This window comes from Labeo rohita, chromosome 5 (genome assembly GCF_022985175.1).
Source record: "Labeo rohita strain BAU-BD-2019 chromosome 5, IGBB_LRoh.1.0, whole genome shotgun sequence".
Classification (NCBI taxonomy): Eukaryota; Metazoa; Chordata; class Actinopteri; order Cypriniformes; family Cyprinidae; genus Labeo; species Labeo rohita.
Genome location: NC_066873.1, coordinates 46,097,987 through 46,121,810, shown reverse-complemented (window position 1 = coordinate 46,121,810; position 23,824 = coordinate 46,097,987). Strand labels below are relative to the sequence as shown.

Below are 23,824 nucleotides of genomic sequence, written 5' to 3'. Positions count from 1 at the left end.
AATACTGCATTACAGCAATGAAAAAAATATATAAGGATGTCTGAAAATAACAAAAAAAGTAGAAAACACCTGGATGTTTCACAACAATGAGATTTTTGGGTAAAAATACAGTTAATTGTCATGGGAAAAAAATTACAGTGCACGAAAAGTTCTTTATGCTCCTAAAAAAAAAAAAAAAAAAAAATTCTACAATTAAAAATAGGCTTAATTTTCTTTATGCAAATTAAAAATAAAATAAATAAAATGATGGCTATTTTTACATTTTTTCCTTTGATTTTCAGGGTGAAATGTGACATCTGATCCTGTATTGAGTAACAACAGATGCATCTGCTACACGGTTTTGTTAAGAACAGCTGAAATCACCTCAGATAAAAGCCGCTCATTAAACAGGAAGTGGATTTGTGGAGCTGGTTTTGATTGGGTCGTTCAATGCTTCTCTATCAGCGCAGATTTCCTGCTGATGTTTCCAGTGTACAACTAAATAATACAATTCAAATTAAAAACAACATTCAAAACAACTTCCACACACTAATGCCATTAGAATCAGCACTCCTCTGAACGAGGATAGAAAACCGCCACAAACGGCAGATGAAATGAACAAAATTAAACTGAAGATCAACAAGAAACCTAATCATCTCACAGAAACATGTCCAGATCATACTTCACTCCAAAATACAAAGAAAAAAGAAAGTTTTACACAAAAATGAAGCACATTTAGGTCCCACCAAAACTTTCTTAACTGTGACTTTCATGCTAATTATGCACATTTGAATTCCAAATTATTATCATGAAAAAAAAAAATACATAATTTATATTTTCATATAATAAATTATATATATATATATATATATATATTTTTTTTTAAATAATAATAAAATAAAAAATTATGTAATTTAGAAATATTTTTTATTTTATCAAATTATTAAAACATTATTTAAAAACATTAATGTTTTTTAAAGACATTTCTTATGCTTATCAAGGCTGTTTATTTGAGCAAAAATACAGAAAAATAATAATATTCTGAAATATTATTATGATGTAGAACAATGTTTTTCTATATTAATAAACATTAACTTAATATATATTTATAATTAAAGTTTAATTTTCTGCATCATTACTCTAATCTTCAGTGTCACATGATCCTTCAGAAATCATTCTAATATACTGATTTAATATCAACACTGAAAACAGTTTTTTTTTTTTTTCATTGTGGAACCTGTGATATTTTTTCAGGATTCTTTGATCAATAAAAGGTTCAAAAGAACAGCATTTATTTAAAATATAAATCTTTTCTAACAATATATACACTACTGCTCAGAAGTTTGTGGTCAGTAAATTTTAATTCTCTCTTTTTTTGAAAGAAATTAACAATTTTATTTACCAAGGACGTGTTAAATTAATAAATAGTGATAGCATAGATTTACACCGTTAGATTTATATTTTGAATAAATGCTGTTCTTTTTAACTTGTTATTGATCAAAGAATCTTGAAAAAAAGAATCACAGGTTCCAAAATATTAAGCAGCACAACTGTTTCCAACATTGATAATTCTAATAATAAATCAGCATATTAGAATGATAGAATGACACTTAAGACTGGAGTAATGATACTGAAAATTCAGCTTTGCATCACAGAAATAAATTATATTATATATTTATATATATATATAAAAACCATTATTCTATATTGTAACAACATTTTGCAATATTACTGTTTTTTTCTGTATTTTTAATCAAATCAATGCAGCCTTGATGAGCAGAAGAGACTTCTTTAAAAAAACATTAAGTCTTACTGATCCCAAACTTTTGAGCGGTAGTGTGTATTTATATATATATATATATATATATAAAAAAATAATGAAAAATTAGGAGCAAATGTGCTTAATTGTCATGAAAAGGTCATCTCTAAAAGTCTTAAGAACTGGCTTCATTTTCTTTATGCAAAATATTTCTTTTTTTCTTTCTTTTGTGCTTTGTGAGATTGTCCAGAATACAATCAGCTGTACAAACACCTGAAGGTACAAATGAACTGTTTGCTAAACTAGAAGTGCTAACAGGTGAAGTGAGTGTAAAAATAACCCCTCGGTTTGGATAAGTCAAGTAATGAAGGCAGAATAAGATCAGTCGCGATGTCACCCGCGTGCCGTCAGACAGCATTCGGTACGACGCGCTTCGTGTGAACGACACGCTGACTCTCTCCTTCTGGTTCAGCAGCTACAAAACATGATCAGTGCTGGTTTTGTGATGTGTTTTAAACTGAAGCAGCTGCTTATTTAACCATGTGAGGTTAAGGAAAAACTCAGTCTGAAGATGTTTAGAAGAAAAGAACGTACAGATACTTCAGTGTTTGAGTTGTTGAGTCTGTCAGGACTGAGACTAGTGTGTTAAACCCATTAAATGTCAAACCAATGCAAAATAAGCTTCGTCTCCCATCTGGATCTTCAATCGTGTGACACCGATATCAAAACTACAATCACGTTTGCATGTTTATGAAACGCTCCGTTAAACATGTTTCAGTGCTGCTACATTCTACAGTCAGTACAAACCCGCCGCTCCAGCGTCAGTCTCAAAGAAAACACGTTCAGCTCACGATCGGCACCAAAACCAAAAACTCAGTATCATAGTGAGTTTACACTTAAATCAATGCGTTTTGAACTGTGACATTATTTTCATGACAATTCAGCACATTTCTCCCCCATATGTAACAGTAATGTAATGCAAAATCATTCTTTTTAAAATTAATTTTCTAAAATTAAAAACTGCTCACTAAATTCAGTACAACAACTATTTTGCAATAACGCCATTTTTGTATTTTGGTAATGACAATAATATTTCACGCTACTGTAATCGAAAATTGGGGAGAAGGTGTGCAATTATCATAAAATAATTAAATGATAATTACATTTTAATAGCATATTTATAATTAATTTATATATTAAATGCATACAAAATGTATTATATATACTATATAATTTTATATAAATGTTATATATATTCAATTTTTATTATGCTATATACACACTAAAAAGTAAATGAAAATTTATAGAAAATTATATAGTATATAATAAATTTTGTATGTTTGTAAAACATCTATTGTGTGTGTTTATGTATGTGTGTGTGTGTGTGTATATATATATATATATATATATAGAGAGAGAGAGAGAGAGAGAGAGAGCGAGAGAGATAGATAGATAGAGATATAGATATATATATGTTAAACAATTAATTGCATCCAAAACAAAAGTTTTTGTTTACATGATATGTGATGTATATGAAAATTTATAGAAAATTATATAAATAATATTTTGTATATATATTATAAACATTAAATATATATTATAAAATTTATATAAGATTATATAGTTGTCTTATATATATATATATAAAATTTCACATCTATACACACACTTTTTTCGCTTTAAAAAAATATTTTGGGACTTTTAGTACTGAATTATCATTTAATTTTCATAATATATATTTGAAGAGTTTATTTGCAAAAACAGATTTTTTTTTTTCAAAAATCATGTTTTTTTTGTTATGCTTTTGTTGTGTTTTATTGTGCTACTTAGCTGTATTTTTTTAGTTATTTTACTTACATAAAAAAAAACAAACATGAATTTTGAAAACTGTTAAAAAAAAAAAAAGTTATCTATTTTTGCAAATGAACTCTTCATATATAGACTGATATAAAGATCTTTTTGGTTTTGTTCTGAAACATGAGCTGGACACGTTGATGTTTTGGTGCGATTCACCCGTGATCAAAAACGTCTTCACTTCAGACTCACGCTCTCCGGCGGCGTCTCCCATCATTCCCTTCATCTGAGGTTCGTGTGCTCATGACAATCACAGCTACTGTACAAACAGGGTTAGAGGCGTGAATCTGTGGCACGAACCCGTCTGAACTGCAGGACAGACACACACTGTCTACGGCGGGTGGTTTCACTACGGTCCTCTGAGGCTGATACAGTACTCCGTGTCTCAGCGTCGTCTTCCTCCTCGTCCTCGTCTCTTAGCGGGAGTCCTGCCTCGGCCCCGGGCGCCCTTCCCCTCCGGGACGGCGGTGGGAGCCTCGTCGTCTTCCTCGGGCTCTCCGGCGACGGCTTCTTCCTGTGCGGCCGTCTGGACTTCCTGTGCGCTGCTGCTGGCGTTGAGTCTGCTGATGCTGCTGCTGGGATGTGAGGTACTGCTGCAGGACTGCGACGTCTGCAGGGCTGGTTTTGGGATGAGAGAGGTTTCATCTGGACTGATGTGGTCTGCTGGTTCTACTGAGGTTGAGCCGGAGTCTTCATGCTTCTTTAAGGCTTTATAACGCTGTGCAAAGACAAATCAACAACATTAACATCTGATGCATTTTTTGGCCAATTTAACACGACCCTTAACATAACCTTTGAAAATCATAAGTGATGTCCCACTTGGAAATTATAGTTCTCTCCTTAAATATGAAGAGATCCTATGGATCTTTTTTTGTCACTGAGAAAAATTCATTCACTTGTTTGCCAATGAACTCATTTTGATCAGATTTATTCATGTTCATCTTCTCATTTTCTAAGTGATTTTTCTCTGTTTTAAAGATGTTTTCTTTGGATTGTTTGACGACTCAAAAGCAAACTTAGGAAAATAGAACTTCTTTAATTTGTGCTTCCTGGTAGCTAAAGTTCACATACATAAACAAAAATCTGACTCTAAATCTCTCTTTTTTTATTCAAAGTTGATCTAGAAAAGACTAGACAAAAATAAATAAATAAATAAATAAATAAAATAAAAATACATAAATTAACTAATAAATAAATATATTTATCCTTCTTTGTTTTGTTATTAACCTGGCAAATCAAACATGGTTACTATAGTTAAATCATGTTAACCACAAATTAATCATTGTTTTGTTACCCATAGTTTATCTATGGTATTTGTAGCAATGCGAAATGATTCGCGAACCGCCACCGAAGTTTCGATTTAAATAAAATGATTCGCAATATCCGAAGTTCACACCTGAATCAAACGATTCGCGAGCCCGCTCAAAAGTTCCGATCTGAAACAAATGATTCACGATTCGCGTTTTGAAGTCCCGATCTGTAAAATGATTCGTGGATCGCAAATCATTTAATTTGCGAAATGATTCGCGAACTGCCTCCGAAGTTCCGATTTAAATCAAATGATTCGCAATATCCGAAGTTCAGATCTCAAATCAAATGATTCGCGAACCCGCTCAAAAGTTTTGATCTGGATCAAATGATTCACGATCTGCGTTTTCCATATCTGAAAAATGATTCGTGGATCGTGAATCATTTCATTTGCGAAATGATTTGCGAACCGCCACCGAAGTTCCGATCTGAATCAAATGATTCGCGATCCGCGTGTTGAAGTCCCGATCTGAAAAATGATTCGCGTTTGCGAATCATTTAATTTCCGAAATGATTCGCGAACTGCCTCCGAAGCTCTGATTTAAATCAAATGATTCGCAATATGCGAAGTTCAGATTTGAATCAAACAATTCGCGAAACCGCTTAGAAGTTTCGATCTGGATCAAATGATTCACGATCAGCGTTTTCCCGATCTGAACAATGATTCGTGAATCACGAATCATTTTATTTGCGAAATGATTCGTGAAACGGCTCCGAAGTTCCAATTTAAATCAAATTATTCGTAATACACAAAGTTCCGATTTGAATCAACTGACGCACAAACCCGCTAGAAATCAAATGAATCAAGTGATTAACGATCTATTTTGAACGCTTCGAAACAGTGAATCATTTTGCGACGCAATGGTTTAACTGATTCGGGATTTCGAAAAGCGCCGTTTCACCCATCACTGTGCTTTTTAAAATCATTACAAGCGATGACGAATTCGAAAATGAATGGCTCTTTTAATTTGATCTGGTTTTTGCTAGTGAATCACTTGAACTGAATGATCAAAGTCACGAGTTTGAATCAATCGGAGCGGCTCCAGCGTAAATAACTCACTCAATTTATTCGGTTCGTCTGTTCGTCGCGTCTTCAGTCATGTTTAGGGGCCGTTCACATATCGCGTCTTTTGCGCGCTCAAGCTCGTTATTTCAAATGTAACGCACGGCAGCTGCGCTCATAACGGAAGCGACGCCGCATCAAGATGAAACGTTTTTTTTTTTAAAATGCCGCAAGCGCGCCGCGGGTCATGTGACATGATTCAACCAATTAGCTTCATCCTTTGCCGTAACAACATTGAAAGCTCAGCCAAGATGGAGAATCAGCTGATTGCAGCTTAACTTTTTTAAATAAATTTTGTAGAAAACAAATTTAGTAGAAAACATCCAACACAAAATACCAACATATTGACGTGAGGTATCCGGTTTACTAACTAGTGAAATACTCCATTAATATGACGATCTGCAGCTCAAAATACATGTTAGATGTAACGTTAAACATTGTGCATTATGATGGAGTTTGTAGCGTAATTCGCTTTATTTGAAATAGCGATCTGGAATTGCAGACAGTTAAATACGAAAATAAGTTGAAAGCATCCAGTCATCTCACATCATTCAAGTCAATCTTACATTTATCAGTATTTACTGTAATGAACATTTTATCTACAGGTGATCATGAGTATAAACAGTATTGTAACGTTTAAAGCAGCACTGAAAACTCTACATTAGACGATCTGCGTTTAAAGATATGTGCTTATTGAAAAAAAAAAAAAAAACACTTATTTCATAGATACATTGTCTTTCAACAGTTCAAACACTTTTCAGGAATATTGCTATTTTCAAGGGTTTTCCAGTCCTTCAATTTCAAAAAGTCAAATTCAAGTTCTTTAAGCACCTTGTACAAACCCTGTAAAACTAACATTAAATTATTCTAATACCTAAAAAGCTAAATATCTAAAACAAAAAATACAATGAGAAAAAAAAAATAAAAATACTAAAACGTAAACTAAAACAGAAATAAAAGCTACTTTAAAATATTAATAAATACTATAATAGTATAAAAATACTCAAAAAAAGCAGGATATTTTATAAATTTTATTTTACTGACAAGATGGTTACCAGAAGTAGATTATATGATCAGATTATATTATTTACAATGTCAAACATGTCAATGCAATGAGACCCCAGAATTAAACTGAAACAGGACGATTTACACAAAATATTATTGAATCCAAATAACAAGCAAACTGATTTGAAAAATGTATATACTGCAGTGTTTAATAAATGCATAATATACTAATATATATTAATAAATATGTTTATTTAGCTTTTAAAAATACGACACAAAGCTAGTGTTTTGTGTTTGCAGCTTGTTGGACAAATGTGTATCAGCACAGATCTGACAACTTAAAGCTGTAACGTACCTTGAGATTCTCGAAGTGTTTGACCGTCTTGCAGTGCGCGTGTCGAGCCGAAGACTCAAAGTGATAAAACTGATTACACAGACGGCAGAGAAAGCCAGCGACGGGCACCACAAAACTAGAGCCTGTGAGAGACACAGTGTTATATACTCAATGACTCGTGTTAAAAATTAAAACACAATTTAATAAATGTCATCAATACTAGGGATTGGAATATAAAGATCACAGTGAAAGCTCTTTCAGTCTGAGCCATAATGCAAAAACAGTTAACGCCTGTACTGAAACTTTAGCTATTACTAGCATTCCAGTGGACAGTGTTGTGATTATAATATGTGGGTCAAAGACGAGACGTCCGATTTTGGTGTCCGCATCAAATTGCTGAAACCATTCATTCAAGAGGTCTGTCACTGATGATTACCCACCGTACAACGTGTCTGAGTCGAACTCCTCTTCTTCGGTCAGATCCTCCAGTGTGACCTCCATCTGCGCAGACACTCCCTCCTGCAGGAGACACACGAGAGTCACGTGAGCTCAGCGTCACACATATGGACATATGGAGGACTGCGTTTATCAGTTGTAACACAGAAAACACGGAGACGCTTTCACCTTCCCATTCTCCTCGTCCTCCCTCTCGTCCTCGCTGCATTCGCCGTCCTCTTCACCCAGAAACATGTCAGCGTTCAGCTGATCCGCCCCATCTTTACCCGTCTCCTTCCACAGCTGATCCATACAAACAGAACAACAGCACGCTCGCAATCACTACTATAGTTTCTGTTAATATACTGAATTAGATCTTAGTGAAATATTTTCTGTATTCAATTTAATTTTACGTGAAGTCTTAGTAATTTTGATGCGTGTTTTTAAAAAAAAAAACATACATATATATATATATATATATATATATATAGATTTTTTATTTTTACTTATTACGTTTTAGTTGTTTTAGTGCTTTAAATTAAAGTCAATAAAAATGAGAAATGTTACCTTGGGGCTAGCTCAATGAATTTTTTTTTTTAAGTTAACATTTGTTGTGCTTTATTTCAAGTAACAAACATGTTAACTATAATAACCCTATTACATAAAGTAAATTTGTCACATGTTAGTACAAGATTCCATAATGTTTGTAGCGATATCTTTAAAACGGCATGTCTTTTCTTAAATGAATTCTACACCAGAGTTATTATAGTTAAGTAGAGCTAAAAAAAAAAAAAAAAAAAAAAAAAAAAAGTTAAAATTGAAATAAAAAAAAATTGAAATAGAAAAAAAAATTGAAATAAATTAAAAAAAAAAAAAATACACACACAAATTTTTTCTAGCTAGTTCCTCATTTTAATTTACTAACATAACTAAAACTGAAATAAAAATTGTCAAAAAAACAAAAAAAACTAAAACTACTAAAAATGACCAAAACACACAGCAATTACTAGACCTTTACGTGAAATTCAAATGAAAACGGAAATAAAAATAAAAAGGTGAAAGATACAAAACATTAATAATTATAATTGTATATCAATGATACTAAAATAACACTTCTACACTGAAAAAAATACTAATTGTAGTATGATTTACTTTGAAAAAATTTTCACTCCAAAATTTCTTAATTTCACAAATAGTTACAAAGAAATGGTAATTAACACACAAAATTAAATGTGAATTAAAAATTTAAGACTGAAATTGTATTTCCTGGTAAAACATACTTATACTTCATCCTATAGACTGTAATATTAAGTACATTACTGCAAACACAATTTTTGTTCATTTTTACAAAATAAGGGAGAAGCTAAAATTATATTCTGTGGAAACTACATGTTGAAACTACAAACTGTATTGAACATTCGTTCCCAACATTTTCAATTATTTTCAAGAGTTAAAAAATCAATTGTGACCCTAAACCACAAAACCAGTCTTAAGTAGCACAGGTTTATTTGTAGCAATAGCCAAAAAATAGCGTATGGGTCAAAATGATAAATTTATCTTTTGTCCAAAATCATTAGGATATTAAGTAAAGATCATGTTCCACAAAGATATTTTGTAAATTTCCTACCGCAAATATATCTTAACTTAAACTTAACTTAATCTTAACTTCTAAAACTTAATTTTTGATTAGTAATATGCATTGCTAAAAACTTCATTTGGACAACTTTAATGGTGATTTTCCCAATATTTTGATTTTTTTGCACCCTCAGTTTCCAGATTTTCAAATAGTTGTATCTTGGCCAAATATCCTATCCTATCCTAACAAACCACACAGCAATGGAAAGCTTATTTATGACTGGTTATGACTGGTTTTGTGGTCCAGGGTCACAATTCTGATTCACCATATAGCAGGACACAAACAATCATCATCATCAGTCGTATCTGAACATTACCTGCTCGACTCGCTGCTTGTGCTCCGTCGACTGCATGTGCTCCACAAACTCTCTGGGCGTCCTGAAGTGCAGCTTACAGACGGTGCAGCTGGTGCTGGACGAGCGACTACAGCGCTGTACAAACACACACAGAGACGTTCAGCTTTAACTCCATCAGCTTGAGGTTACAGTTAAACTTTCATCCAAAAAGAAATGGTCACATATGCACTGGTGACTGCATGAAGTCTGGTTGGGAATAGTGGCGGCTTGTTCACCTTGTGCTCCTTGGTTCTGCGATGGTCCATGACGTTGGAGGTGAAGTGTGTCTGGCAGGTGGAGCACCATCGCTGCAGGCCTGGTCTCTTCTCCCTGCAAGAGCACAGACCAATCAGAAGAATAAAAACAGAGATAACTGGTTTAGACATGTAAAAATGAACTGATGCTTCAATCGCTCCTGCAAAAGATGCAGAAAATGTGAGGCACACTCTTAATTATGTAAACAGGTGAATCTGCTCATCAAAGAATCCTCTGTAGTGAATGGGTGCCATCATAATGAGAGTTCAAACAGCTGATAAAAACATCACAATAATCCACAAGTAATCCACACCACTCCAGTCCATCAGTTCACATCTTGAGAAGACAAAAGCTGAAACAAATCCATCAAGACATTTTTAATTAAAATATGAGTCTATAATACATAATAACGCTTCCTCCAGTGAAAAAGTCCTGAAAAAGTCTCCTGTTGTCTCTCACATCAATATCCAGCCACATATTTGTTTAGAGCTGTTATTATGGATTATGGACTCGTATTTTAGTTCAAAACATCTTAATGATGGATTTGTTTGAGCTTTTGTCTTCTCAAGATGTGAACTGATGGACTGGAGTGGTGTGGATTATTGTGATGTTTTTATCAGCTGTTTGGACTCTCATTCTGACGGCACCCATTCACTGCAGAGGATCCACTGGTGAGACACTGATGCAATGACACATTTCTTCAAATCTGATGAACAAACAAACTCAACCTAATTTTGGATGGCCTGATTTCTTTACTCACACACACATAAACTAATGAATGAACCCAGCATCATCAGAGACTCTCACCCGTCTTTTCGAGCTCCTTGCAGGGACTCCTGGACTCGCGGCAGCAGCGTGACGAGACACGCGTTACTCATGTGCTGGATCTCCATCATCTTCTGCTGGTGCGTCAGTCCGTTCATATGGCTCTGGAAATTCTGCACACACAAGATTTCAACTTTACATTCATGCATTTAGCAGATGCTTTCATCCAAAGCGATGTGCAAAAAACGATCGAAAAGCAATTGGTCAAACTGCTTTTTATCAGTGAGGGTTATGAAAAGTAACATGATTAAGGAGAAGTCCACTTCCAGACCAAAAATTGACAGATAATGTACTCACCCCCTTGTCATCCAAGATGTTCATGTCTTTCTTTCTTCAGCTGTAAAGAAATTGTGTTTTGTGAGGAAAACATTTCAGGATTTTTCTCCATATAATGGACTGATATGGTGCCCCAAGTTTGAACTTCCAAAATACAGTTTAAATGCAGCTTCAAATGATCACAAATGTGGTTGTAAATGATCCCAGCCGAGGAAGAAGGGTCTTATCTAGCGCAACAATTGGTTATTTTCATAAAAATAATACTATTTATATACTTTTTAATGTCAAAGGCTTGTCTTGTCTTTCTCTGCCTGAACTGTTTTTGTTCTGGTTCATGTCAGTTGGTGTATGTTGAAAAACTCCCATCTCATGTTCTCCCTCAACTTCAAAATCGCTCTATATCGCTGTTTTACCTTTTTTGTTAAGGGTGTTTGATCTTCTTTGCATGTTCACTTTGTAAACACTGTGTCTGTTCTTCTGCAGTGATGTAGGATGATTCTGAAATGATTTTTGAAGTTGAGGGAGAAAATACGATTGGAGTTTTTCGACATACACTAACTGTCTTGAGCCAGAATACACAGAGTTCATGCAGAGCAAGACAAGACTAGCATTTGAGAGTAAAAAGTATTTAAATTGTATTTTTTTTATGAAAATAACCGATCGTTTCGCTAGATAAGACCCTTCTTCCTCGGCTGGGATCGTTTGAAGCTGCATTTAAACTACATTTTGGAAGTTAAAACTCGGGGCACCATATCAGTCCATTATATGGAGAAAAATCCTGAAATGTTTTCCTCAAAAAACAATTTCTTTACGACTGAAGAAAGAAGACAAAAATCTTGGATGACAAGCGAAGTAGTAGTGGACTTCTCTTTTAACATGCATGCAAAATCTCACACCAGTTATGCTATAAATCAGATCATGTAAACCATTAAAGATGATGTCAGAGAGACATACTTGCTGGTTATGGCAAGTGATGTTGCAAATATAGCAGAAGAACTTGCTGGATGTCTCTGCTGTTCCATCTTTGACCTCCTCAGGAGTGACTGTGGTTTCCTTAATCTCAGGGACTGAATCGGAGCCCGCGGCTTCATCTGGACCATCGCTGTTCTGCTGCTCAACATCCTTTTCTGGAGATTCTGTGCTTTCAACCTGCTGATGAGAAGCAAACAAGACACATTTTTATATTATTTGAAGAATAATGTAGTGCTTCTTGACTAGATACAGCTCAGGTTCATCTTCCAATGAGCATCCGTTGGATTGTTTCACTCATTTTATGGTAAAAATAGTGTATTTAATCACTTAGATCATACAGATGGTACCAACCTCAGCCACTTGACTCGGTTCATCTGCTTCAGCGGCCAGCGGCCCGTCCACTCCGCCTCCTTCCTGCAGCGTGAGCTCTGAAACACATCAGATCACTTACAGGAAGAGGATTCCACCCTCATGAATAACACATAACCATACGCTCATCCATTTAGAGAAATATTTTTAGCTCAAAAGCACTAGATGTTTCCAGAGACAGAAGAAAATGCTGTGCGACAATCACAATCAGAACATGAAGCTTATTACAGTTATGTAGCACTCGTGTGGATTTACACGTCACACACAGAGTTATTATAGACCATTTCGCCAGATGTAAACATACTGGTCCCAATACACTTACTGTTACTTTTTTTTTTTTTACTTTACACAAACATCACAAAAAATACAATCAACATAACATTTGACTGGTTGAAAATGTTACATTAGCACCTTTAAGATGTATTTGTATATGTGAAATAAAAAAATTAAAAACAAAACAGGAAGCACTTCTGGACCAGTGTTGTTTACGTCTAGCGAAATGGTCTATAGTTAAAATATTCAAAAATTTGGGATCAGTAAGATTTTTTATGTTTTTGAGAGTCTCTTGTGCTCATCAAGGGTGAGTTTATTTGATCAAAAATACAGTAAAAATTGTGAAATATTATTACAATTTAAATTAGATGTTTTCTATATGAATATATTTTAAAATGTAATTTATTTCTGTGATCAAATCTGAATTTTCAGCATCATTACTCCAGTCTTCAGTGTCACATGACCCTTCAGAAATCATTCTAATATGCTGATTTCTAGCAATATTATTTAAATACATATGCACATTTCTTTATTTATTTATACAGCCGTACCTAGATTCATACACATTATTATTCATTTTAAGTTTTTATTTAAATGTTTTTCTCTGCTCTCATGTCAGATATGTATGTATGTACGCATGTATGTACCAGGAGCACCTTAAAAAAAATACAACAAATTCCTAGTGTTTGCTAATTCTGATTCTGATATTTTATCAATGGCAATTGATTTTTTTTTTTTTTTACTAAAGACACAAAAAAAGCTTTACGTTTCTGCTTTTAAACCCTCAAGTTTTAACCTTCCTTTATTACAGTAAACACATTTTCTATTTATTTTATTTATTTATTCTTTTTTTTTTTTTTTTTTTTACAAATTAAGTGAAAAATTATTTTGTAATTAACAGTTGGTTACAGATGTGATACATTTTATATATAATTAACAGTTGGTTACAGATGTGATACATTTTATATATATATATATATATATATATATATATATATATATATAAAAAAAAAAAAAAAAAGCATGAATAGAATACTCCATTAAACTCTCCGACACTGTTTCAGCACAGTTGTGATAAAGGTGAAATCTTCCCTACCTGCAGGATCTGGACTCTTATATTCAGCGCTTTGAGCTGATTCTGTCTCCACAGGCTCTTCTGACCTGCACAAACACACAAACCACATGATAGTTTTTATTCAAACACATTTAAACACATCAAGAGCAAACAGAACACACTAAACAATGGACCAAATCAACTTTTATGTGCTATATTCATGATGAAAGATGTAGAAGTCAAATTTTAAGGAGTGATGTGCATAATGAATCAGTCCCAGTGACAAAAAAAAAATCTGTTTTGATTGCATGTTGATTTAAGGACAATTCTGACATAAATAGAGAGATGTAAAGCCACTGACTCTTGTGTTTTTTGTTTTTTGGCCGCTGGTTCATCGGGCTGCTCTGAAGACTCCTGACATCCCGGACCGGCCGCAGCGGCTGCTTCATCTGCTGTTTACATTAAAACACAGATCATTACATATTTTCAAAAACAATCATTCTAGACTTAAAAAGATAGATTATCATTGCTTTAAATATTTGATTGTGTCTCTTCAATTACTGTTTTGTTAAATAGTGTTAAAACGTCACATCTGTACTGTGAACTTGCCTTTTATCCGAATGTTTAAATTCATTGCATTCAAATCTAATTCAATTAAATTTTATATTATATAATCCTATATTTGTGCACTTGTGTTTATTTCAGTTGTTTACTGCATAAACTAAATTGGTTGATTTGATTATTTTCATGTTTTTATGATTGGGTGTATGTGGATTGTGTGTTTATTTAAGCATTACACAGCCTTGCATTTAAAAAAATACATATTTCCGCTGATTTGCAAAAAAGGCCAAATATTGCCTAATTTGATGATGCGGAGTTCAAAAATAGTAATAAATATCTTTCATCATGTACACGTTTGTGGGAAAATAAAAATGAAGATTTTTCACATTTATATGCATCAGCTTTAATGCACTTATCAAAATAACAAAAGCAGTCAAATGACAAAAGTTTTGATTTTAATGACAAAAAAAGTTTTCAAAATGTTGCATTTAACTTACAGTCTAAAAAAAGAATGGACGTGTTAAAATCTACTTTATTTCAAAGAAATTTACATAAACGCAAGTTTATAAATAAGCTGTTTTCACAAAGTCTGTGATTTTCTGTGGCTGTTTAGATGCAGTAAAAGCAGAAAGCATCTGCTCTTCTGTCACTGGCTGTAATTCTAACCTTGAAATCAGGATTAGGCATAAAGTACTGTCATGCATGTGAGAAAAGGCTGAGAATTGATCAAAAGTTGTAATCTGGCTCAGATTCAGACAGAAATTATGCGTTTGTGGTGTTTTCTGCTAATTATAAATGATGAAATTAGCAGAATTTATCATGTTTTATAATAAAGTGTAATTTTCTACAGCACAGACAATGTCTTTGAAATCAGAATAAAATTAGTATTGGCTTTCATTTAGCAAATATGAGGGTTGCATAATGTACACAAAAAAAGTTTTTTAAAAAGGAAAACATTCCTTCTTATTATTCTTCTGTAGGAAACACATGTTTCATAGAATTACTAAAATTTGCTTTTTTGTGATGTTCACATGATTTCTGCATATATGTGACCCTGGACCACAAAGCCAGTCATAAGGATCCTTTTTTTGCAATTGAGATTTATACATCATCTAAATATATTTTCAACTGATGTATGGTTTGTTAGGATAGGACAATATTTGGCCAAGATACAACTATTTAAAAATCTGTAATCTGTGGGTAAAAAAATTAAAAATAAAAATATTGAGAAAATCACTTTTAAAGTTTTTAGTTTTGATACATTTATGGTAGGAAATGTACAAAATATCTTTACTTAATATCCTAATGATTTTTGGCATAAAAGAAAAATCGATCATTTGACCCATAAATGTATTTTTGACAATTGCTACAAATATACCAGTGCTGCTTATGACTGGTTTTGTGGTCCAGGGTCACATATTTGGTTCATGCACAACTGTTTGACAATCACAGAGCTGCTAACGAGACATGTGACCTCCAAATACCTCTGCTGCTGCTGGCTTCTGGTTGGCTTTCGCTGCTACCCACAGATTTCTGCTCGTTCTCCCTCTTCCTGTCTGGCTGACGAGCCTGAAACTCCTGTGTGCGTTCAGAGTCACAGTTTTAACAAATAAACCATAACATATTTGTTTAAAAGTGATTAATGTATGTCAGAAAAAAAAAATCAAATGTGCAATCCCATACAGGTTTAACACACACGTACATTGGTGAAGTAGCGCGTGTGTGGCGTGAAATGTCGCTGGAATCCCATATGTGGGGTTTTGATGGCGACTCCCATTGGGACGGGTCCCAGCAGAGACGCTCTGGATCCAGCAGCGAAGAACTGAGGAAACTGCTGCCCGCCCATCGCAAAACCACGCATGCCGCCCGCTGCAGACAAGACGAAAACCACCAATATAATAGTCATTATGATGATATAACAACATGACAGTTACAGGACAAAGACAAAACAGACAGGACTAAACAGGTGAAACTCATGAATCACATCAAGCTCATGTATTAGAGCGTTTCTCCGCCCGAAAATCATAAAAATGATATTTTGGGGAAAAAAAACACATTATCACATAGATTTTAATGCATTATTAATATGTGACTGTCTTTAAAAAAAGAAATAAATTAATCAGCGCTGCTAATTTACATAGTGTTTCTCCTGTCTGTGCAGGAGTAATGTCAGAGGTCCACATTCATTCATGCATACTGTTCAGGAGGAACAGGCGTCTCTGCTAGTCTAAAGTGGCCACATGTATCTTAATATAGTGTGTGCTATATTAGGACGACATGAGTTTACCCTGCATCTGTTGCATGAGCAGAGCCCCCTGCAGCATGGGATTGGGTGCGATGATGGTCTGAGTGGCTGAGCAGAGGTTCACCATGCGGGCAGGTGGAGGAGCAGGAGCGGAAACCGCGATAGGCCTGTTTAACAACACAAAACTCATGCATGTTACACAATATTCAGCGTGAAATAATGGTAAATAAACATTTTAATGAAAATGTATTTTTGTATACACTACCACTCAAAAGTTTGGGATCAGCAGTGTTTCTTAAAGAAGTCTCTTATGCTCATTAAGGCTGCATTTATTTGATAAAAAAATACAGAAAAAAAACAATAATATTGCAAAATGTTATTACAATATAAGATAATGTTTTTTTATTATAATATATTTTAAAATATAATTTATTTCTGTGATGCGAAGCTGAATTTTCATCAGCTGTTACTCCAGTCTTCAGTGTCACATGATCCTTCAGAAATCATTTTAATATGCTGATTTATTATTAGAATTATCAATGTTGGAAACAGTTGTGCTGCCAAATATTTTTTTGGAACCTGTGATTCTTTTTTTCAGGATTCTTTGATCAATAACAAGCTAAAAAGCATTTATTCAAAATATAAATCTTTTCTAACAGTGTAAATCTATGCTATCACTTTTTATCAATTTAACACATCCTTGGTGAATAAAAGCATTAATTTCTTTCAAAAAAAGAAAGAATAAAAGTTAGTGACCTCAAGCTTTTGAACAGTAGTGCATATATTGTTAGAAAATATTTCTTTTTTAAATAAATGCTGTTCTTTTTAACTTTTTATTCAAGGATTACTGAAAAAACTATCACAGGTTCCAAAAAAATATTAAGCAACACAACTGTTTCCAACAATGCTATATAAATCAGTATATTAGAATGATTTCTGAAGGATCTTATGACACTGAATACTGGAGTAATGATGCTGAAAATTGAGCTTTGATCACAGAAATTATTTGGATTTTTAATGTATATTAAAATAGAAGAATGTTGTTTTACATTGTAATAATTTTCACAATAACATTTTTTGTATTTTTGATCAAATAAACGCAGCCTTGATGAGCATTAGAAACTTTTTTAAAAATACATTAAAAATCTTACTGATCCCAAACTTTTGGCCGGCAGTGTGTAATTATATGTATTTATTATATATAACGCAACATTTTAAATAGCAATGAAATATTACACATTTTGCTAATGGATAAGTAAAACCATGCGTTTAACCTTCAGAAAATACTGTTCATCCCCCTCAGGAGGTCAAATTAAATATTATACAGGCTTTTGGTTTTATGTTATTTTATGAGGTTCAGTTTTGTAACAATGCAATAAAAAAACCTGACTTATTTAGAATATAATCATGTTAAACACACAATATTATTTTAAATGTTATATGTAATGTAACATTATAAATATATTAACATAAATATTTGATTTAAAAAAGCGTAATTTATCACATAGCCTATAATATTTGTAATATTCAATACCATGTTTATTACACAATTAGATTAAGTACCTAGCTAGAAAAGAAGAAAAGATGAGAACCAAAAAACAAGAAAAATATTTGTGTGTGTTTACGTGTGCTTGGTTTCTAGCATCACTCTGCTCTTCGCTCTTGTCTGCACTCTTTGCAGTTATTGATATACTTATATTCTTTATAAAGCTTGCCAGTTTTAATGCAATGTTTATTACATGTTTGATAATAACATCAAATTGAATGATTCTGTCCCTAAAGAATATGAGATTCGTAGTGCATTCATGGGAAGTGTGCAGAAAGCAGACTGGCTCAAACAGAGTGAGTGTGATGTTGGCGGTACCGTGCATGTGTGATGTGATGGGCGGGCGGAGGCTGCGGTGGAGGAGGCGGCGGCGGAGGCGGAGGAGGCGTCTGCTGCTGAAACAGCTGCTGCAGCTGCCGCAGATGCTGATGAAACTGCTGCTGCTGCTGGTGAGGATTGAACATCCTGACGTCTGGCTGTCAATACCAGAGATTCACCGCTTCACTGCAGCCTGAGAGAAAACACACACACACACACACACACACACACACACACACACACACACACACACACACACACACACACACACACACAACACGTATTAACATTTAAAGAACTTCACACTTACGCATTTAATAGATGCTTTCATACAAGGCAACTCACAAAACAGGAGCATAAACGATGGATAAAACCATTTTATAAATTAAATGTATATATAAGAGGATTTAACATCATAAAAAACATGTAACAGGCTTTTGTTTGTATAAGCATTTGTAGTGAAGATTAGATAACATTTTGCACATCTCATATTCATGGAAGCCCATTTCTGAAACAGAATTTTTAATAATTACATAATGAACAAATAAATAAAAATAATGCACAAATAATTGCACATTTTTATTGCACAATTTTTTGTTTATCTCTCTCAATTTTGACTTTTCTTAAGAATTATTACTTTTTTCCCCCACAACTTTGTGTTTTTTGCAATTCTGTTTTGGCCACAAAGTAAAAAAATAGAAAATGCAAATATGACTTTATCTCACAATTCTGACATTTTTTCTTGCAGGTGTGAGTTTCAGTCAGTCTCTTATTTCTTGCAAGTTTCTGCCAGAATTGTGAGAAAGAATTCACAATTACCATCATTTCTATAAGCATTTGTAATGAAGATTATGTAAAAGATTGTATTAGTCATAATAATACTTCACCAGACATTTTTTTTTGTTTTAACAAATGTACTTACATTAAGAACTGCAATATGACATGATATGATGTGAACATGTAGTATGGAAGCCCAAACAGAATAAAATGATAATAATAAAAAAAAATGCACATTTGTTTTATTTTTTAAAAAAAACACACATTTTAATCTCATAACTTTGTTTGTCTCTGAGTTTTTTTTGTTTTTAGAATTGCAAGATATAAACACAGAATTGTGAGATTTAAACTCAGAATTATTTTTTCCCACAACTTTTGTGTTTTCTTCTTGCAATTCTGTTTTTGCCACAAAATAAAAAAAGTAACTGTGCCTTTTTACCTCAAAATTCTGATTTTCTTTTCAATTGTGAGTTTAAATCTCTTATTTCTTGCATTTTTTTGTCAGAATTGTAAGAAAGAATCCAAATTGTGAGATAAAAACTCACAAAATAAAAAATATAAGCATTTGTAATGAAGATTGCGTAAGATATTGCATTAGTAATAATAACACTTCACAAGACAATTTTTTTAACAAATGTACTTACAATTAGAAATGCCCAAACAGAATATAATAATAATAATAAAAAAAATTGCACATTTTAATCTCACAATTTTGTTTGTCTCTCAATTTTTCTTTCTTTTGCAGCATTGCAAGATATAAAACACAGAATTGTGAGATATAAGCTCAGAATTTTTTCCCGCCACAATTTTGTGTTTTCACCTTGCAATTCTGTTTTTGGCACAAAATAAAAAATTGTAATTGTGAGTTTTTCTCTCTTATATCTTGCAAGTTTCTGTCAGAAAAATCCAAATTGTAATATAAAGTAAAACTTTATATTACTACCAAATTGTAATACAAAAACTTTTTTTTCCGTGGCAGAAACAGGCTTCCATACAAATTGCATCTGCTTAGTGCTTACACATCAAAATAGTGTAAATTCTGTCTCCAGCTTCTATTAAAACAACCCGTTCTTTATTTAACATCCCTGGTTATTTGCTTATTTCTGATAAAAAGAGATTATCCAACCACAACAGAAGTCATTTACATTGAGATCTTTGTAGTAGCAAAAAACAGCCTGTTTAATTGAAACAGTCAGAAAGTGGGTGAAAATAGCAAACAAAAATAAAGACTAAGTGTTTTTACGCATAATACCTTGACTAACATTGAATACAAAACATAAAGACCATAAATGCACAATATATATATATATATATAAAAAACTAACAATCTTTTTTTGTTTTGTGCTGAATTTTACGATATAAAAACAGAATTGTAAGATAAACTCAGAATTATTACTTGCAATTCTGTTTTTGTCACAAAATAAAAGAGGTAATTTTGATTTTTTCCCCCTCACAATTCTGATCTTTTTCTTGCAGTTGAGAGTTTAAATCTCTTATATCTTGCAAGTTTTCATCAGAACTGCAAGAAAAAAAATGTTTGTATCATATTGTATCTGCTTACACATTAAAATAGCATAAATTCTGTCTTCAACTTTTATTAAAACAACCTGTTCATTACATAACAGCCCAGGTTGTTTGCTTATTTAAGATAAAAATAGAGATTATGCAACCATAACACAAGTAAAAACAAACAAAACAAAAATATTAAACTGAAACGGCCAGAAAGTGGGTGAAAACGGCAAACTAAACGTTTTTTATGCATAATACCTTGACTAACATTGCAAACAAAACATAAAGAGCATAAATGCACTCTCTCTCTCTCTCTCTCTCTCTCTCTCTCTATATATATATATATATGTATATAAAACTAACAAATTTGTTTATTTTTTTTATTTTATTTTGTGCTAAATTTTAAGATATAAACACAGAATTGTAAGATATAAACTCAGAATTATTACAGAATTATTACTCAGAAAGGTAATTCTGATCTTTTTCTTGCAGTTGTGAGTTTAAATAAATGCACTATATATATATATATATATATATATAAAAATCTAACAATCTAACAATTTTGTTTCTTTTTTTTTATTTTATTTTGTGCTGAATTTTAAGATATAAACTCAGAATTATTACAGAATTATTACTCAGAAAGGTAATTCTGATCTTTTTCTTGCAGTTGAGAGTTTAAATCTCTTATATCTTGCAAGTTTTCATCAGAACTGCAAGAAAAATGTTTGTATCATATTGTATCTGCTTACACATTAAAATAGCATAAAATCTGTCTTCAACTTTCATTACATAACAGCCCAGGTTGTTTGCTTATTTAAGATAAAAATAGAGATTATGCAACCATAACAGAAGTAAAAACAAACAAAACAAAAAAAATATTAAACTGAAACGGCCAGAAACTGGGCGAAAACAGCAAACTAAACGTTTTTATGCATAATACCTTGACTACTATTGCAAACAAAACAAAGAGCATCAATGCACAATATAAAACAATACAGTGTCATATAAAACAGCCCTTGCATTCAGTTCTAACAGCTGAAAATAATACAACACCAGCAGCACAATAAAAACCAGACGAATTCAATGCAGTGACTCATTCATCAGATAACATCTAGACTAGACTAACCAGATTTTGACCTTCAGTATTTCCAGTTAACTAAACGAATGAGAAACAATCAAGCCGAAATAAACAACAGCTCGAGTCTGCCGTGTCTCAAATCCTCGTTGCCTACACAGACAGCAGCATTTACAGCACCCTAAACGCCTGCACCTGCATTTTATGATCAAATGCGTTTGCTGCAGGCAATTATTACAAAAGGATGCTGTCTAGATAGGCGCCTCAGCAGGCTTTAGGACACAGCCGTAATCTTTATCTGTGTGCTAACGGCTAACCGCTAGCTGTAAATAAACACGACAAACAGCGAACCTCTCTCACAGTGATCATATTCTAAACCCTGGCGTCAATTTATCTGCAGAATATAAGATACTCACGAACTTTGCTGCGGGGATTATGAGTTTAATAGAGGAGAAACGAGCGACAGCCTGTTGAAACTTCCTCTGTCACATTAGCGGCGCGCTAACACACTCTCACCGGTATCAGCGCATCATAATGAGCGCCGCGGCGACGACAGCGACACACAGCGACCCCTGCAGGACTGGAGGACAGACTGTCTAATTTTATTTGTTTGTTTGTTGATTGCACACCCTCCATACTGTATGTTATATGTTTCTGTACATTCTGTATTATTAAAAATACTTACAGTTTTATTTATTTATTATTATTTTGTGTTCAGCAATTTTGTACTGGTGTATTAATATTTTAAGGTTTATTCATTTATGAATAAATATTAAATATATTTGTTTAGTAAACAAGCTAACAAATAAATAAGCTTTCATCCTACTACAGGAGTGAAACATGAAACTCACATGAAAGTGTTTTAAAAATACTTATCCTTTTCCTAAATTAATTATTTTATTCATCAATTTATTTTGTCTTCGCAATTTTGTACTAGGGTATTTATATTTAAGGTTGCTCCATGTGTGCCGTTTAGTTGTTTAGTAAACAATAAAAACAATTAAAATAAATATTCTTTTAAATAAAATTAAAAAACCACACAAAACAGTATAGATTAATTGAAATAATAATCAAATAAATATAAATAAAAAACAATTAAAAATTAATAAATAGATAAAAATCTATAGAATAATGAATCAATAAAAAATACATTTAATAATAAATAAATAAATAAATAAACAAATAAATACATAAATAAGGATTCATCCTACTGCAGGAGTGAAATGACATGAAAAGTGTTTTAAAAATACTTATTTTTAAAATGTATGTTATTCATTTATTTTTTGTTCTGTGACTTTTGTACTGGGGTATTAATATTTATTAATTGCATTGTGTGTGCCTTTTAATTGTTTAGTAAATTAAATAAATAAATAAATAAATAATAATAAAAATTAATAAATACTATTTTAAATAAAAATAAATAAAAACAATTAAAATAATATAAATTATTTAAAATAATAAATGAATAAATATTAAAAACTATTAAAATCAGTGAACAAATAAAATAATTTTAAATAAACAATAAATATGCAAACAAATAAATAAATACTTAAATAAGCTTTAATCCTACTACAGGAGTGAAAGGACATGATACTTAAGTGTTTTTATTTAGGATTTATTTAGTGTTCTGTAATTTTTGTACTGGGGCATTAATATTTATGGTTGCATCATGTTTAGTAAATTTAATAAATAAAAACAATTAAAAAATATATAAATATTATTTTAAATAAAAATCAGTTAAAACAATTTAAAATAATATAAATTAAATAAAATAATAAATTAAATAAATAAATACAACTATTACAAATGGATATATAGATAAAATTAATTAAAAATAATCAATATATAATAATAATAATAACAAATTTAAATAAATAATAAATGAACACATAAATAAATAGATAAATAAATAAATAATGGTTAATCCTAGGAGTGAAATTACATGATACTCAAATGAAAGTGTTTTAAAATATATATATATATATATATATATATATATATATATTTTTTTTTTTTTTTTTTTTTTTAATTTATGTCACTCATTTATTTTGTGTTCTGTAAT

General features: G+C 32.2%; 1 protein-coding gene across 3 annotated transcripts; it reads right to left on the bottom strand.

The window, feature by feature from the left end:
• Positions 1–1,853: 1,853 nt before the first annotated feature.
• On the bottom strand, positions 1,854–22,287 carry ciz1a (cdkn1a interacting zinc finger protein 1a). Of its 3 annotated transcripts, none has more exons than XM_051110187.1 (16): positions 22,179–22,287; positions 18,402–18,594; positions 16,580–16,704; positions 15,995–16,161; positions 15,777–15,870; positions 14,093–14,183; positions 13,774–13,838; positions 12,387–12,463; positions 12,018–12,215; positions 10,770–10,900; positions 9,944–10,037; positions 9,690–9,803; positions 7,927–8,040; positions 7,743–7,821; positions 7,324–7,445; positions 1,854–4,310 (listed from the first exon to the last, which is right to left on the bottom strand). In XM_051110187.1, the coding sequence occupies exons 2-16, from the start codon at positions 18,545–18,547 to the stop codon at positions 3,978–3,980; spliced, it is 1,950 nt and encodes a 649-aa protein (XP_050966144.1). In that variant the 5' UTR covers positions 18,548–18,594; positions 22,179–22,287; the 3' UTR covers positions 1,854–3,977. The 3 variants fall into 3 exon arrangements, with proteins under 3 accessions (XP_050966144.1, XP_050966146.1, XP_050966145.1); XM_051110189.1 differs by having other exon boundaries at positions 12,018–12,212; XM_051110188.1 differs by having other exon boundaries at positions 22,183–22,278.
• Between the last annotated feature and the right edge of the window lie 1,537 nt (positions 22,288–23,824).

Coding starts and splice junctions, on each gene's coding strand:
- ciz1a (XM_051110187.1), bottom strand. CDS start 18,547: ATGTTCAATCCTCACCAGCAGCAGCAGCAGTTTCATCAGCATCTGCGG. Junction 16,705..18,401: donor CATCACATCACACATGCACG/GTACCGCCAACA, acceptor GTTGTTAAACAG/GCCTATCGCGGTTTCCGCTC. Junction 10,901..12,017: donor TCACTTGCCATAACCAGCAA/GTATGTCTCTCT, acceptor TTGTGTGTGCAG/AATTTCCAGAGCCATATGAA.